The 18591-nt window shown below is 38.2% G+C and overlaps 1 protein-coding gene across 1 annotated transcript in view; it reads left to right on the plus strand.

Moving 5' to 3' along the window:
• Positions 1-18591, plus strand: part of SDK1 (sidekick cell adhesion molecule 1) — a gene marked incomplete at its 5' end in the record, with an annotated part of 391349 nt that overhangs the window by 242047 nt on the left and 130711 nt on the right. The window contains 5 exons of the mRNA XM_084295713.1: positions 7671-7754; positions 13614-13808; positions 15010-15126; positions 15383-15550; positions 17662-17764. Coding sequence (XP_084151839.1) covers positions 7671-7754; positions 13614-13808; positions 15010-15126; positions 15383-15550; positions 17662-17764 — 667 coding nt within the window. The remainder of the gene's footprint in view (positions 1-7670; positions 7755-13613; positions 13809-15009; positions 15127-15382; positions 15551-17661; positions 17765-18591) is intronic.

Raw genomic sequence — 18591 nt, forward strand, 5'->3', positions numbered from 1 at the left:
TTCATGCTAAATGAGAAAACAGCTCTTCTCTCTACAAAGCTGTGCTCCAGGTTCATCTGTAGCATTGTGTCTCCATTGTATTTATTACCTACTGGATGAAGTTTAGTTCCAGTCTTTTTCTTTATACTTCTTTTCTTAGAATTACCTCACAGCTTTCCTACCCGTTAAGGAGCAGAGATGGATTTCACTGATTTATGGTTTTGGTTTAAACTCTCCTTTATTCATAAGATTTTATTGTAACTAGTTTAATTTTGCTGCTGTGGTGGCAGATCCAGCCTAATACAATACTTAAAGCAGCCTCTCAGTTAAGGTAAAAGATTCTTAAATACAGTTACAATAAAACTGAGGAGCGATCACTGGGAAATGATATTAAAATAGCATTGCTGCCTTTATTTAGTAGCTTATCTCTTCTCTTATTTTTAGATGTTTTATTTATTTCTTATCCAGTTTTAGGGGGCTGTCAGGGAATGAAGTTATGAAAAGGCCTGTAGATAAGAACAAGCAGATGAAAGAAAGCAGAAACAAATTGGTTACCCATTACTTTTATTTCCTTCTGATGGAACAAGACACTTCAGTTGCAGGTGTTTACTCAATGTGTCAGCAAGGCCTGATAGATTTATTTATAAGTTTCTCAAGCTGCAGGATGGATCTAATTCAAAACAGGAAGCCAAATCATAGGATTAATAGTTAATGGCATAACTTATATTCAGCCTTAGAATTCTTGAATGGATTCAGGCATTGTTTAATTAGTCAAGGAATGGGTTCTAGGGGAAAGTACAGATGAGAATCAAACCTAAGGATTTTTTGTAGTATGTCCCTTGTAGTCTGTTGGAGTAGTACTCACAGAGACTCAAGTATGCTTGTCCATTTGCATGCATACAATACTTACAGTGTGTACATGTTGATGGTGACCTGATAATGAGCTGTTCTCTGCAGAATAATACAGCATGGACTAAATAAGGGTCTTGACTAACAGAAAAATGAATTTGTGTTAATAGAAGAGGTTTGTTTTCAAAACGATTTGGGTAAATCAAATAGAGACACTCAATAGTATGGTAATAGGAGCTTTTGTGGATTGATAGAAAAAAATATTGCTATTAACAGGTGGAAAAGAGGTAGTAATAAAAAGATGCATCAAAGCTATCACAGATATTGAGTTAATCATGGATTTTATTATTTATTTTACAAATATATCAGTCCTTGACTTTTCTAACTAAAGGAAATAACATAATTTGAGTGTGTACCCAGATGGTGACAAGAGCTTTATTAAAAGGCAGTGGAATTTAGTACAAAGGCATGCACTCAGTTCAAATTATTATTTGTGACCTACAGTATTACTTCTGAGAGTACATCTTAGTTTTTTAAATTAAAATCACACTAGCATTTGAAAAATTCTGAATATCTAATGCAGTAGAATAATACTGCATGAGCAAGAAGAATATCCTGTAGTCTTGTGCTGCACTGCAATTTTCTTCTGGATGTGGCAGAAAGCTTTCTGACATCTTCATATTGTTCCAGCAAAGATAAACTGAGGTGGTTCCAAACTCTGGTTTTATTAGCTGCAGTTGTTATAAATTTTTAAAGGGTAGCATGTTCCTTAGTTGGCAGAGTAACAGTTTGGGGAAGATTTGTTGCAGATTAGATAAGAGCACATTTGTTTTATCACTAACAGTTTGAAGATTAAGTAATTTAAGGAGTCCTCTCATGAGCAAACCAATTTGGAGACTGAACGAATTTTAAATTCTTTTGCTCTGGTTCTGCAAGTTCTGTTAGCGACAAATTGCAATCATCATTTTTTAAGTGATTGTTCTTTGGGAAATTATGAATTTTCGGAGCTTAAGAGAACAAGAAATGAATCCCTTCCACTACATGAAAACTATACTGCTCTTTAAGTCAGATGCAGTCAGAAAGTAAAATCAAAATAAAATGAGGAAGAAAACAAGGAGAAGGAATGGCTTTGTATGATGAAGTATTGCCCAGAACTGAGTGTTGAAGCCCTGTTGGCCTATCCAAAGGACTGTTGGAATGAAGTGGAATCACAGTTGAGCATTTTCCTTCTTTTTGGAGCAGTTTTGTGCCTGAAAGAACTGTATTAGTAGATATATTATTCTCATCTTGGTGTTTTCAAGAGAGAATTTTGTATCTCAGCTGGGTATGTGACTTTCTGAAAATAGGACAATAGGGGAGCGTAATAGGTGTCTCTCTTTTTTAAAGGCTACCCTGGTTTTCACCAAATGGGAAGGATACCGCTTCACAGGGCTCTGGGATTCAGGAATACAGCAGAAATGTTATAACGTTAGCATGGAGAGCCCACCTGGCTGGACTATGAGAGGAACTGTGGGGATATTCCTCCTTCACTGTACTTCTCCAGGAGCAAGCCTGGAGATGCAGAAGGGCCTTCTTTGTGGCTTGCTCTTGTTTGTGAATTTGAACTGAACTTGCAACGTTGACTGCTAGCCACCTCAAAACTTTGTGCTCAGTTCTCTGGACCCAATAGCTCTTGTGGTTCTTGTTTGGAAACTTAGAAACACTACAAACCATGTCTTGAAAGCAGAGTGAAGAATTTTTCCATGATGTTTGTGCTCATACATTGTGCTTAAGAAAAGGCCACAATGGTTGTGCTCCTGTATGGCACATAAGAAAAAGAGTTTTCAGGAAAACTTAAAATATAAAGTCTCTTTGGACACGTCTAGACTTGAGTTGTCAATTTTTTGGTGTGGTGCACCACAGAGGTCTCCCTGCATGTTGGGCCCAAATGCCCATGGGGTCTATCCCACAAGGGGACTTTTTGGAACTTCAGTTCTGGCTGTGACATTCATGAGAAATTCCCCTTTCTGTCAGTTCTGCAGACAGGAGGTGTGTTTCCTGGGCTGTTACGAGATTTTTCAATGCACAGACAGCAGCTAACGGTAGGGGAGTTAGTCATGCCCCGTAGATCCCCAGATGTAATAATTGTATCTGTTTTTTAAAATAGTTGCTCCTTCAACAGGATTTTCCATGATTGAGAGAATGCAGTGCAGAAAGCAAGAAACAAGGAGTACCTTTTTATCTGTTTCTGTTTTAACATGATATTCGTGCAAAGAAAAATCCTCCTTCAAGGAATCTGTTACACCTGCATATATAACGTGGCTCATCTCCCAGCACAGGCAGTCTGATCTGCTGTCTGGAGTTAGGGACCTGGTTACCTACAAGCGGCTCTCAAGTTCGCAGTTCCAGTTTCTTTATAGGATATTCCCCAAATAAATTATTTTATGCTAATGTTAGAGAAAGGCTTCCATGTTTAGGGCTCAATTTTCTCCTTAAATATTCAGGCCTGAATTTGAGTGATGCAGGAATTTCAGCTTTGGAGGAGCCCCTGGGGCTTTCTCTGTTCTTTCTGACTTTCATGTATGTATCTAGGATTAGGTCACACATCTCCAATGCAGCTTGAAGGGTATGTAATGGATGCTGACTGCTATCTTTTGAATGTTAAAATCAGTGACCATGTAACTCTGCGTGGGGGAAGTTAGAACAGTATCAAATTTTGCAGGCTCCCAGGGGCTTTGCAAAGCGGCTATCTTTTCAATGATTTCTGTAGTGCAAAAAAAAAAAAACCTGAAACCTTCGACAACTATTAAAAGCATGCATTTATATTCAAATATTCTTTTTCCCCTTTGCTTGTTCTTGACCTTTTAGTTAAAATCACTCAAACACCAAAACAATATCCGAACAATATAGTATCCATTTCATTGTCTAATATGAGATGTGACCCCCTCTCATTGCATAGGATGCTGCAGTGCCAGCAGGGTGAACTCGTTGTAATAGGTCCTTCCCTGTTCTAACTACTGTGATTCTATAATTTAAATCAAATGTTTGACCTGGTACCAGCAGATGACTGTTGCTCCTAGAAACTGCTGTGTCTGGGGGCTTGCGTCTGGCATGTTATATAGTTTGGAAGACATTCTAATTTCACCACACACATTAAATTTCATCACATGATTATTGTCTACAACAATAAATGTTCAAATTTGCACAGTGTGATTCAAACCAAGTCTTATAAATATGTAATAGAGTCATATATACAGACAACCAGAATACCCCTTCAGAATGCCATCTGACCCCTACAAATACTGCAGCATTTTTATGGCCTCTTTCTGACAGTTTTTCACCAGCTGGTGTGTAGCACCCAAATTCAGATCCCAGGAATTTTTCACTAGCAATTTATGCTGGGCCTGCAGGCCTTTAGGCACACACCTGATGTGCAGATCATGAATCTGACACATCTAAAATGTGGGGAGCCTAGATCTTAGTGGTCCATGACGTGTAACTACAGCTGTTTTGCCTTAATTTCATCTACACCTGGGTTCTGTTGAAGCCGTAGACCCTTGCTACCCAGCAGAGTAAGCAAGCACACTGGAGCTTGCAAAGGACCTTTTGAGCATTTGTGTTGCTAACATGAGGGACACAGCTTGTGGAAAAGTAGCCCAGCTTGCATGGCAATCACTGCTTCATTTCACACATAGCCCTAAGAGTATGCCCCCAGCAGTACTGCTGGGATTCTTTCGTGCCTTAAATCACCAAGACCAATTTTCCATGTCTATTAGACTTGGGATGCAACAGCACTATTGTCCACAAGGTATTCTAGATCTCTCAGAATTCCCTTACAGTTTAGTCTTGTCTTGGCATCCAGGCTTGTCTTTAATTCCAGGCAGCAGCGGCAGGTAGTTACCAATCAGTATATTGTGGAACTGCTTCTGGAAGTGTTTCTGTATCTGCACTTATCTCACAAGAATAATATCTGAGAGCTCTGCATGCAGTTGTTGCCTCAGCCTCTCTACCCCTCGTATGCCAATTGCAGCATTTAGCAGAGCTTCCAGCTGCTGGAGTGGCTGTGAGAATTGAGCTCAGCAGGCTTTAGGGTAAGGGAAAAAGTGGGTCTGGTCTTGATGAAGACTGGAAGTCATATCTGTTGGCATACCTACACCCTGAAAGTCCTCTGGGAACTGTCTGTGGCCTTTAGATTGCATCTTTCTGCTTCTCCTGCTCTTTTTCTGTCTTGTCTGCTTCAGTTTCTTCCTTCTGCTTTCAAAAAAGCCAACGTGAATCTTCCTTTTATAACATCACAGTCCTATTTGCTAAGTGACAGTTGTCAGTGACTTCAAGTTCCTTGTCAGGCAATTCATTGCTTGATAAGCTCACGTAAGCATCTCTTAATATAGTAAATTTCTTTGAGGGTAACATAACAGCCTGTATGGGATTTAAAGGAAGGAGCACAGACTGTAGGATAAAGTTTTGGGGGAGTGACTGGGAAAACACTGTATAAATATGCCAAGTGTAACTGCAGGAACTGTGCAACAGGAGTTCATAAGAAGTGGTCTTGGCACTAATGGCATCTTTGAGGTCACATTAAATGCTTTGCAGGTGGACTGCGGGCCCATGCTGAAGATAAATCTTCAGATTTATCACTGGTGTGTGAATATGTTGCTGATCTAGGAGAAAGTTTGAGAGCTGGCAGCCGAAGGTTGCCAAGTTAAAACTTGGCCTGTTAAGGTCAGAGTGCCTTATAAAAAGGGAGGGTGCAAGAGGTGTACTCCGTGACTTCCCTGAAAGGAGGAAAATATGCTTGAACCTCACTGGCTGAAGAGACATTTGTAGAAGCCCAGAGTTAGAAGCGAATGTCTAGGTAGGGGCGTGTGTGTCTTGGTGCTGTCTTGCTCCTTTGGATGCTGGTTTGGCCACCTTTTCCCTCTGTCTCTCCTCTCAATCAAATTAAATTGACACAGAAGGAAAGACTCAAATTTTGTTTTAACAAAGATGGACAGATGGACGTGGATCTGTGCGTCCAGACATATAGATAAGTAATGAGACTAAGCTAAAAGCTCAGAAGTCGAAAAGTTAAAATTCTGCAAAGCAGAGCAGAAACTTCAGACAAAGCTTGGTGGATGGCAGTGAGATGGGAGAGCATATTCATAATTAAACATGGACTTAGTCGTATTGTAGAGGACTTGGCAACTTTGATGATCAAACATGTCAAGCGCTGTGTGCCGTCAGAGAATTTCAATTAAATGTTCAGCTTTTCAATTTGTTGTTTAGATTAATGCATGAGATCATATGCAATAAATCACAACTTATGCATGTTTATTAATAGCGTTATATTTAGGCAGCGAGGATCAATAATGTTAACACATGTATATTATTAGAATATAATAAATCATGTAGCTTGTTTTATTGGTTTTGCTGGGTAAATTAATATTCCAAGCTATTTTGCAACCTCACATTCTCCTCAGCACAGGATTTTGAAGACTAATATTGATTGACTTTATTTGGAATTAATACAGAGTGGTAATATCCATTGGTGCCCAAATGAAGCCCCAGTTCTGTACACTCAAGCAAATATTTTATTGTAGTTAGCGGGAAGGACTGCTGGGGGGTGGGGGGGGAGGGCTCTGCAGTCCAGTCCTGGTGCTTAGTGTTGTGTGCCTGCTGGCGTTTCACTCTGAGATGATGATGGCAACACTTGCTATACTATAGGTGGTGGCAGGAGATACAGCAGGTATTTGTGGAGTAAAATAATATGACTTTGTTTTCATTTATGAACATACCAACATCCTATCAATAATACAAACTGCACATCCAGTTTTAACATACAGTTGGGGAAGAGATTTGAGAAATCAGCTCAGATGACCTTGTGGCTTGCTACATTTTTTCAAACATCCTTGAATTCTTTGAAATGAAAATACAAGTAACTTGTTCATACAAGCTACTTATTTTATCTTTTCTGTGTTTTCTAAAACTTAGCACTGAGTTTGTGTATGCTACAATAGAATTCTAGTTATAATCAAATAAAATGCTTCTAAAAACAGTATTCGATGATAATTGCATTGAACAGACTATGACAGTTTTTAGTTACCATGATAATTACTGCAACCTTAATGCCTGTGGGACTTTGACATGATGCTCTTCAATTTTATGCTGCATAGAAAAGAAAGTAACATGACAGAATACTGTAGTTTCTGGAATCTTGTCTTTGTTTAATTAAACGTCTAATATCTTTTCTTTAGTCCTAACGATAAAGTGTGGCTTTTTATGATTATTACTATAACTTCAATTAAAGCATTAAATCTGTTTGCTTTCAAGAAATAAAACAGTTGAGAAGAATTTTTTTAATTATACTGCATTTATCCTCTGATGTTGGCTTTCTGACATACTATGGCACTTTATTTGACATGCTTCATGCCTTCATGAGGTTGAATTCAGTTTAGATACTGAAGCAAACTATCCTATAAAATGCTAAGTTGTAAATATAAACCTTTATAAACCTCTCGAGAGGGCCTTTCTGAATGAAGAATTAAAATGTTCCATGATTCAGACCTATAAAATGAAAAGTAGCCCCTGCTCTGAGTATTAATTTGCAGTGCAAAATGCTAAATCTTACTGAACATTGACTCAAGTCTTTTGAATTCATACTCAGCAAAGCAAAAATTTGTTGGCTTTTTTATGATGCTTTTACTACCAAAAAAAAAAAAAAAGCCTCCGAGTAGAGACAAACTTAGACAAGCTAGACAGTTCATAATACAGCACATTAAATACAATGTCTATGGAGACATCATATGAATGTCTTTAATCAATACCTATTTTCATTTTGCTGTGGGTTTCTTTGTTTACTTCTCTTTGTTTTCTGTGTTTTGAAGAACCACCATATTTTACTGCTGAACCTGAGAGCGTGATTTTGGCTGAAGTGGAGAAAGATGTGGACATCTTGTGCCAAGCGATGGGTGAGTGTGCAGAAGTATTGTACCTCGGATGACAGGTAGATGGATATCCTGTTCTGAAGAATGCATCTTTTGTCAGCTTTTAATGTCTTGAGGTCTGTGCGTTATTGCTAACTCTGCCAGATCCAGGTACAAGGGGGGGGGGGGGGGGGGGCATTTGCCTTTGGAAAATCTGCCATAAATTGCTTCATAGCAAACATTAGTGTATTGAGCCAATAAATTAGCTGAAGTAAGACTATGGTTTCAGAACCCATGATTTGAAATGCAAACAGTCAATATTTTCAACAATTCAAATGCCCTCTTTTCTAAAAAATTACGGAACTTCTATAGCTGCTGTCAGTAGCTCTGACTTTTAAGTGCAGTTAATAGTCTTCCTGCAGAACACTCTTACAGGCAGTTTTTAATTGACAGGTGTCTTAATTGCATAAAAGCCTTCAGATGTTTAGAATTCCACCCAAGATAAACTGCTGTTTAAGATTTATTTCCAGAGAAATGGATGCACATCCTATTTTAGCACTCCAGAAAGACAGGAGACATCATAGTGTTGTGATTAGAGAAGGTTCGACTCTGTCACTGAATTGCTGCATGACTTTGGCAAGCTGCTTAACTTTTTGATGTCTCAGTTTCCCTGACACTAAGTTTAACAGGCAGTACACATAAAAATGCCTTGAGATCCTTAGGTAAAACGTATGGCTTATTTGGATGGGTTCATTCTTCAGATCAGAACCAATACAGATATTCTATCTTTCACGTTGATTTTATTTGCATCGTGATTTCAGTACTTTTTGCTTCATGTAGGGGAGAGTCAACAGTGCTTTTCTAGAGAGAAGCTTAGCAAACATGTTAGCACAATCAGCAAGCGTGTGTGAGGATGCTCTGGTTGATTTGGAATTTCAAAAGCCTTTGATGAGGTCTCTTACCAAAGGCTCTTGTAGAAACGAAGCTATCAGGTTATAAGAGACAAGGTCTTGTTGTGAATTAATAGCTTTTTAAAGAGAACAAATCCTCAGTTCTCAAAGCTGGGACCTGCTGTCAGTGGAGTTCCCCAGGAGTCTGTGATGTGGAATGTACTTGTAAATGCCCTGGAAAAGAGAGTGAATGGTAAGGTGATAATATTTGCTGATTATATAAAATTACCCAAGATAATCAAGATCAAAAATAACCACTGAAGAGTCAGAGGATTTTGATGATTTGAACTGACTGGACAGTAAACTGGCACATGAAATTATTGACAGAGATGAAATTACCTATTACTTTGCAGAAAAGCCATGTCTTCTGAAAACCTCAGTTCCATGCCAAGCAGTGGTTCAAAATGCTAGGTAGTGGGTAGAAAGGAATAGAATAAATAAAAGAATGCCACTGTATAAATGCTTGACACCCCCATCTCAAAACCTTTTCACAATTCTAATTGTTCTACTATAGAAAGGGATATAGGAAAACTAGAAAATGTACCAAAAAGTAGGATTTATTATAATTAGAGGTCTACCATGGTTTTTGAATACTGAAAAATTAAACTGAGTGGAACACTTTGTGAAAGAGATGACCCAAGGGCTGTTGCCATGTAGAAAGGTGAATAGATGATTCTGTATTGCTTAGTGCAAGAAGCAGAAGAGGCACCAAAATAAGTTTTCAGGTAGGAATTGTAAAAAAAAAACAAAGGTAGTACTTTTTTAGAAAACATAAAACTGTGGATGTCATGGGCCCAGGCAGTTGTTAAGATCAGAAATAGAGATTATATTATTTAGAAAAACAATATTAAGCATATTTATGGAAGAAGAATCCTGTATGAACTATTAAACACAGCTGTGTGTATGCAACACGTAGCTCAGGAAATGGCTAAAGCACAGATTAATGGAGTTGAGAAGTTGTAAATAGTGTTCTGTCATTGGGCTGTTCTTGTGCTTTGTGCCTTGAGCAGCAAGGACAAGACAATTTCAAAGGGAGGAAATGTGACTAGATAGATCTTTATTCTGGCCATGTACCACCAAGTTTTTGTTTTACTATGTGCAATTGCAAACATATAGGCATTTTTTTATCAGAGATTTTTAGGTAACAGAATTTAAGTGTTATGTCATTAGAAAAATTGAATTTTAAAAAACATTCTGAGATTTTTGGAAAATGTTTCAATCTATTTGACAAATCTCTGAACTGTCTCACTGCTGTTACTGAAAAAATAATCTGCTGTCTCAGATGTTTTTTGTGTATTTGTAAAGAAATCCTAGAGGAGTCAGGAAGAGAAGAGGTTGACTTTTAAACTCTAACTTCTATCCTAACTCTTCCTTTGAGCAGTTTAGCTTCCAAGGGGATTAATAGGGAACTCATAATCATTCTCACAAGATGAGGTCTTATTGGAGATATGGGAACCATGACTCGACCAAATAATTTATTTCTGCTGAACTCTTCTAGTGCATGTCTGATTTGTTGAAGAATGCGGTGCAGGAGCATGGAAAACCTATCTTCACGTGGATTATTTTGCTGAGTGTCTGTAACCCAGACTTGTGAGGGGCAGGTACTTGCTCTTATATACAGTATTAAACATAGAGGCCTTCTAATCCATTATTACACAGACCTAGCAATCACCAGCCTTTAAAAAGAGGGTAAATGAAGGTTGCTGTCTCTCTGCTGCAAGCTAGGAGCTGGAATAAAGCACGAGGGGAACCACAAAGCTGCCTTGCACCTTCACTGCAAATAGGAAGACAGATTGGATTTCCCCAGCCCCATCAAGTTCTGTGCACAAAGCCCATTTGCTCAGGCTTTGTGCACTTTGAATGTGTGAGAGACAGATTAATTTCACAGTATAAGGAGAGATTAACTGTAAATAAAATTGCAACTTGCACAGACTAGCTTTATACTTCCCTGTAATGGAGTTTCAATGTATCAGACTGCACAGTAACTGTGCTCTGCTGTATATCTTTCAGCAGTTGCTGGTGCTGCGTGCATTTTCAATGGGTTTCCTTTAAATGCTTTTTCTTTATTTGCTTATAGAAAGTTTAGGGCTGCAGGCAATGGTGGTGGTGTCTGGGGAGCGCAGTTAATTGGACTTTAGTTCTACCTGTTTAGACAAGTAGGTGGAAAGATGCTTTTGGGACTCCCCAGTAGTCCACTGGGAGCTAGAGAAAGCTATAAAAATAAATAACAAAAATGACACAGTGAATATTGAGAGTCTGTTATCCGGGTTCTTAAATAAGTTAAATTTGGCAAAGAGTCAAGCATCTGTTTCACAGATGGGGAAACTGAGCCTCAGATTGCATAAATCATTTGCCCAAGGTTACAGAGAAAGTGGAAAAGGCAGGACCAGAGACTCAGTCTCCTACTTTCCCTTCTCCTCCATAATACTGGATTGATTTGTCAGCCTGTCTTTGAAACAATGAAGTGCACTTTATATACATGCTGAGAATTAAGCTTGTTTTACTTAATATTACTGGTCTTTTAGGCTGCTCTGTAATCTCTCAAACAAAATGGTACTGCTGGGAAGGGCATAGTCCAAAATGTCTTTAAAATGTTTTCTTCTTTTTATTATTTTTTTCAGCTGAATTTTTAGAGAGGAAAAGAAACAAAATTTCATGGAGGGTGGCAGGGAGGAAAGACTATGCTGTAGGAGAAGCAGAGAAGAAAGGAAGCTGTTTTTAACCATTTTTATAGCTAAAGAGGTAGCAAAATGATAAAAGAAAATGTGTAGAACTTGGAAGACAAATCTCTCTGGGAAGATCACTAAAGCCCAAATGAATGCTGCTGACAGGCATCAGAATGCCTAGATAAGATCCTATTATTCAGACTCATAACTTTGAGTAGAGGAAGATATCCGTAACCGAAATGTAGAAAAATAGAGATGGTAATATTCAGTTTGTCAGCTGAGGTGGTGATAGGACGGTGTATCTCACAGTGATTGTAGGATTAGAAGGTTTGCTAATACTGTTAGTAGAATGGGATTTATGGAATGACACCAGTGTTAAAGGTTCGAGTGTATCGAATGCAGGATTTCGTTATTTCCTAGGTGCCCATCAAGTCTAATGTGTGGGAAAATGGACTTGCTATTATTTAAACTTGAAATCATTTCCAGGCTTCTCTGCATCAGGAGAACTATTCCATTTTGCATCATCTGTTTCTTCATTACTCGGTGATAATTTGTATTTGCCCAGGAGGATTTTCAAGAGATGAATAGCACTCTCACCGAGAGTTCTGAACATTGAGGTTTACGCTAATTCTGTATATGGGCTGTTGTGGGAAGTTTAAATTATGTCTATTGCAAGCTACTACACTGCATCTATTCTTTATCAGACAATGCACTCTACATAGTGGATTTCTTCTGAGATGATTACCTCCTAGATTATGAGTACATTTTATTTTATCAGCAGAACAAAAGCATCAGATGTGATTGTAGTAAATGATACATGTTTATAAAAATAACAGCAGCAATTGAATGTTGTTTTTCAATCATTCCTTACATTGTTTGTACATTTTTTCTGAGAGCTAGTACAGCTTTTGTCTGTAGCAAGAGAATACATGTATTGAAAGGAGATATGAATGGAAGTAGAATACAGCAGTATTTAACTTTGGGATTTTTAAATGATAATATGGATCCTCCGTAGTGCTTTCCCTAGGAGGATCTTAAGTCATTGCCAGCATTACAGAGAAATTCATGGTCGGCACATGCTCAATTCATCAGTGACATCCCTTCCTTAATGCTTCTGTGATACTCAGTATTTTTCTGCTTGGGCAAACTTCATTCACCTGTGAATTTAACTCTGTGGTTCCAGTGTGATGCATGCAGCAAGGGGATGTGAAGCACCCAGGTTTTCAGTGATACTTTTTGAGAAAAAGGTACTGATTACGAAAATAATGTTATGTTTTGGGCTGAGGTAACTTAAATCAGTTTGATACCCTTCTGATCCTATGATTATCCAATCACATAATAAAATATCTGCTTCACTTCAGTTCTCTCTCGAGGGCTCTTAGCATTTGATCAGTTGGGGATTTCTGGGATTTAAAGGCAAAACAGTTTCTGATAGGAAGAGTGTGATAGGAACATTTGTGTACAGCTGTTCTAGGCCCCTGACATCTCCTGAAGGAAAGAATCCTACACTGTTTGTAAATATTGAATTTACAGCTGCTTCATTGCTGCTGACTGGGAAATGGTTGCAGCAAAACTGAAATAAGTGTGTCAGTGTTTATGCACATGAAGGAAAAAAAAAGGAAATGGGATTGTAAGTTATGTTTAGGGCAGTTTTATTTTTTTTCTCCTAATGTCTGTATTCTTCAAATAACAGGTGAAGCTTGAAAGTGAATAAAAATAATAATTTAAAGTTATCTCATTGTGGCAACATGCTGCTTGCACATTAACTCAAAATAAGCTGCCGAATTAGAACTCGAGTACAGTCATGTGAGCATTTCATTGCTTGTGTGTAATTTGCCATTTCCTTTTTATTTTGACATCTTAGCTACAGTAGCACAGAAAAATCTTATTTGGGATGGAACAGTCTTACAGACTTGCTGCATTGCCACACTGCTGCTGTTTAAGTAGCCTGATTCTGGCTTTCAATGTGAAATTGCTATAAATCTTATTTTGTAGTAGCATGAAATATGATTGGGTGAAGGAAGTAATTTGATAACATGTTTTCTCAACATTCCCCCTTTCACTGTTTGCTGGTTTTATTCCCATATGTTCTGCAGTGTATTATTACCATTGATAATGTAAGATGCAGCCTCCCATTTATCAAAAGCAGCTTGTAGAAATATAAATAAGTAGTGTGGAAGGAAGGGATACCAGGGATATGACCATAAGAGCATTGCGTGTTTCCACTATCTAAAGCATGTTGTGCAAAGACTAATAGCAAGTTTTTATTTTTATTTTTTTTTTAACAGGAGTTCCCATTCCCTCCCTCATCTGGTATAAGGACTCTGTTCCTCTCAGCAAGCTGCAAAACCCACGCTACAAAGTCCTGCTGAGTGGCGGGCTGCGGATCCAGGCTCTGCATCCTCAGGATGCTGGAATCTTCCAGTGTTTTGCTAGTAATAAAGGCGGGGAGATACAGACGTACACCTACCTGGATGTGACTAGTGAGTAAGGAGCTGTGATAGAGATTGATGAGCTGTGTTGTCATTTCTGTTGAGCCTACATCCGTCAGATTTCTCTGTGCTTGTGTAGTTCGGCTCCCAGAACCTTCATTTTTTATAAAGTGTAGCTGTCCTGTCTGTAAGATACCCCCAGATTCTCTGTATGGTCTGAAAACAATTTGCTGAAGCCTGTAGAAAATCTATCTTTGACATTAGGGGCTTGAGGTGAGCTCTCTTATTTCACGCTGAAAAAATGAAAACTAAGACAAGAAAAAGAAAGGTTAATTGTAAAATATTTTCTGTTCTCCTTTATACTTAAATTATTCAGTACTCCTATCGTGTAATTCTGTTCTGAATTGGAGCTAATGCTCCATGATTGTGCATGGTATCATTTTCTCTGCCTTTTGTCTACAACTACATTTAGCAGGAAAAACAAAGTAAATTCAAGTTAAATGTCTTTTTTGTTTTTTGGCCAAAAAGTCTGACTAAGTAATTTGTTAATGACATACATTCTTCTCTATGGAAGAATTACAAGTCCTAGTAGTCTCTTTTAAAAGCAATTATTAACAGGCATATCCATAATATTTTAACGCCTCTTCAGGAGGCTGATTTTTAGCCCAAGAGTAGTTTACACATACTGACCAGAATTTCTGCAGCCTTCAGAAACTACATCAGCCCCAGTTCAATATATATCTAGGAAACTGCAGCAAAAAATGTAGTAAAATGCAACTGGGGGAAAATAAGAGAGAAAAAATCTTGGAAAATGTCTTGGATGAGACTCAGGTTCTAAATTCTTTTGGCTGACATTTAAGTTTCAAAGTTAATGCCTTTCTCAAGTTGCTTTTCATCTTAAAGAACTCTGTTATGAAGATGAAAGAAAATAGTTTTGTTTATCTAGATTTCCCAACTTCCCCCCAAACACTCATTTTGAGCTTTATCTGCCTTTATCTGTAAGCCATCTTACTTGTACACGTGTACACACTGATAGATTTTTATTTTCCAGGTAGGTAATAAACTGAATTAGATAATTCCTAGGAGGTGAATAATGAAAGGTTACAGTCACTGCTGAGAGGTTTTCATGTATTATTGTCATGTCCTTCTCCATGATCAGCTCTATAAAAGTGGATTTAAAGCAGTCCGTGATAATAGGTAAGGGATCTCTCTGATAGCTGATCCATTGAGTTTTTTAAATTTTTGATTCTAGACATTAAGCCAGCATTTATACAGCCTCCAGAGGATACCACTGTTACTGAGGGGATGACTGCAGTGCTGACCTGTGAAGTTTCAGGGGCTCCAAAACCTGCCATATCCTGGAAGAAAGGTAGCCAGTTACTATCTTGTCATGGAACAGTTGTAATCCTTGTTTTCTTGTCCATTCCTATTCCTAAGGGTTTGTAGATCCATTTAACATATCTTTATTTCTTTAGTTTTGTGAGCAGAGGGTTTGTGGTGATCCTGCTGTGAGCCAGTGACCTGGATGGGTTATCACAGTGTTTTGGAAGAGCTAGAATTTACAGTACTTAATCCAAGCAGTCTACGTGACAGTAATCATGCTTTTTTTCCCTTCTGTGTTTCAGGAAACCAGATCTTAGCCAGTGGCTCAGTTCAGATTCCTCGGTTCATTCTTCTTGAATCTGGAGGGCTCCAGATAACACCAGTTTTCCTTCACGATGCTGGCAATTATACTTGCTTTGCAGTCAACTCTGAGGGATCTCTGAATGCTTTTGTGACGCTGACAGTGTGGAGTAAGGACAATGCTTTGTTTAAAGTCTAACTTTAATCAAGTACTAACCAGTTTTTGGTGTATGCCCAGGAAAATTTCACAATTATGCTTTTCTAGTTAATAGGGATACTTGTACAATTTAATAGTAATAATGTATTTATTGTAGGAAACCTATCACAAGTACTCTTTTTGTTTGTAAAATCATGTATATGATCTGATACAGTTTGTGAAAGAAAGTGTGTTTAAATAGAGCATCTAAATTATAGTTACAGTTTTACTCAGGTTTTTCATTGGTGAATCTTGCATTGGCCTGCATTGCAAATCAGCCGTTTTACCTTGCAGATTAGGCTACTTGCAGTTTCTTTCTGCCTCCAGGAGTCTGCGGGCAGTATAGAACAGCTTATGGTGTTACTAAGGCTGTGGGCACAGGTTCAGTAGATGTGCTGTTTCTTATAACTGTAGTTCTTCGTGATTCTGGGCGTTGTTGGAAGCCAAAGCAAAGTACAGCAGACTTCTGCTACTGTCTCATACTACAGATTGGCATGGCACAGCCATAAAATGGCATGGCAGCCCATGAAATTCCATCTTTTATTGTTTGCCCTTGATCTCTATTATCTATCTCTCTGGTAAGAAACCAGATTCATTAGGTTTACCTGTGTTACGTCTAAGTGCAAGGTGAAATACAAGTTCTGTGTGACTGATCCAAACCAGCAGCTGAAGAGTTAAAGTGCAATGTGTTTTTCTGCTAGTAATGATAGGAAATAATAATCCCTGAGCTGGAGCTAAGAGTAATTAAAAACAATGAAGATGATAAATACAAAAGTATTGTGGCTCTCACTCTTCTCCTATACTTGAACTGTAACTGTGAGACTGATTATGCTGCTGATGTGCAGTATGTATTTGACATCTGTTAATGCCAAAAAAGTACAAATTACATCAGCAACATTTTGCCTTTTGAACTTGGCAATACGTGAAAGCAGTGCTGGCAGTAAACCTAATGTTCTTGTGTCATATGACTATCATATTTATACCTCAATGACAATATAAAGTCAGTAGATTTATGCAGATGTTATAAACTGATTGACATCCAGGTGCATGGATCAAGTAAAAGAGATCCTTCCTATTAATTCTCAAGGGAATGGTTCTAATATGCATTAAAGACAGCTCCTGTTCAATGTACTGCATTGAAGGGGGGGCGGAAAAAGTGACTTCAACCTAGCAGTTATGTAGCAACAGCACCCTTGTAAAGCTGGAAGGCATAGATAGGCACATCAGGAATAATGCCAAAAAATCCATGCTATGAGGTATAGCCTTTGGTTTTGCTGATGATTTCATCTATGAGATCTCAGTAGATGCTGATCATCTCTGTAGGGATTTGGGACTGATTAACATTATCCACATATCTTCTATATTCATCTTGGTTGACTACCTGCTTCAGATGATGCTATCTGCTGCTACTACTGTGTGCTAAGCATAATAGACATCTTTCACACCTGATCAGGTTGCTGTAGTTACAGCAATTATTGTGTCCTGGGTCTCCAGGAGGTGCTTGAATAAAGATGTTTTGAAACATTTGAGTAAACAAAATATCTTTCTTATGTGAAAAATTCAGACTATCAGAAACTCCTCCTCCCTTAACCTCTTTATAGTGTGCCATTCAAGTTTTCCTCTTTCTGTGTATTTTTCTAGTGTCTGTTTTTTTTTGCAGAGATTTTCTTTGTTTTTGTTTTCTCCACTCCAAATAGCGTGACTTGTTTCCCAACTAAATCTGTGTTGTTTTGATTCATTCGTAACGCATTATAAACATACTTGCTGCCTTGTGACTTTAGGGAGTTTCCTTAGACACTTACCACAAAGACAAGTGAGAGTTAGTACAGCTTTAGCACTCTTCCTGCTCAGAGCACTGCTGGCTCAGACTCATGCCTTCTGCTGCTTTTGCCTCTCTGCACCCCACGGTGTACAACCTCTTCTTGACACAATGACATTAGAGGCAGGGGAGGCTTCACAGCAAAGACTTGAAGAGGAATGGCCTGCTTGCTTTGAATGACAAATGTTCAGTTGCCTGCTCCCTGAGTGAATATCCAAGTCAAAATGCTGTAATTTCACCTGAACTATGGCTTGTGTTCCTTTCAGATCGGACTTTCATTGTTCACCCCCCTGAGGATAGCACTGTGATCAAAGGAACTACAGCCACTCTGCGATGTGACGCAACTCATGATCCTAGAATTTCAATCAGGTTGGTGGTGTCAGTTCTTGTTTGTGTGGTTTATCTGAGCTTAATTTTATAAGCTATAAGAATAGCATTAGGTGAAAAGTTCCAGGACCTCAGATTTCAACACCAGACCCCTTATTACTGCATTGTAAGGTTGTACACTGTATCATTATTCATATAAATCCCATCTTCCTTTTCAGCCTTGTGTATTATTTACAATGAGCTATGTTCCACTTCATGACTTCAATATAGCCTTCCATGATTTTACTGTCAAGGTTAATACACTATCAATAAAAGCAACTTGTCAGAAGCTGATACTTAATGAGAGTAAAAGCCAAAGAGAAGGAATAGGATTTCAGAAGTGTTTACGTTGAGGGTGTATGAAAGCAATGTGAGATACCTATGTTCTTGGAAACAACTCAATAACTAGGGGCTATATTCTGCTTTTACTGCATAAAGGAAAACAGAACTTGTCTGAACTATTAACATTTGTACTAGAGCACTTAGAGGAAGCTCACCATTTTAAAATAAATTTACCGTGAAAATTTATGTAGTCTGAAAGCAGCACAAATTAAAGAAAATGCAAGGGACGGCTTGAAGGAAGCCAGAAGGGCCAACTGCAGAAAGAACTTCAGAAAGAGCAATACAGATGTAAAAGTGTTCTGTAGAGATACTTAATTGTAAGACCAGGGACTATACACAGATCTGTGACGTGTTGGTATGTATTTGTTTTAACAGATGAGCTCTAGTGAACTTTGCCATAATACTTTAAGATGTTACTGATTCTGGCAGTGTAAGGTTATTACAGTCTTAGCAGAGCTGGGCCAACACCTCAGCTGTTACCTACAACT

This window comes from Netta rufina (assembly GCF_964035555.1).
Source record: "Netta rufina genome assembly, chromosome: 15".
Lineage (NCBI taxonomy): Eukaryota > Metazoa > Chordata > Aves > Anseriformes > Anatidae > Netta > Netta rufina.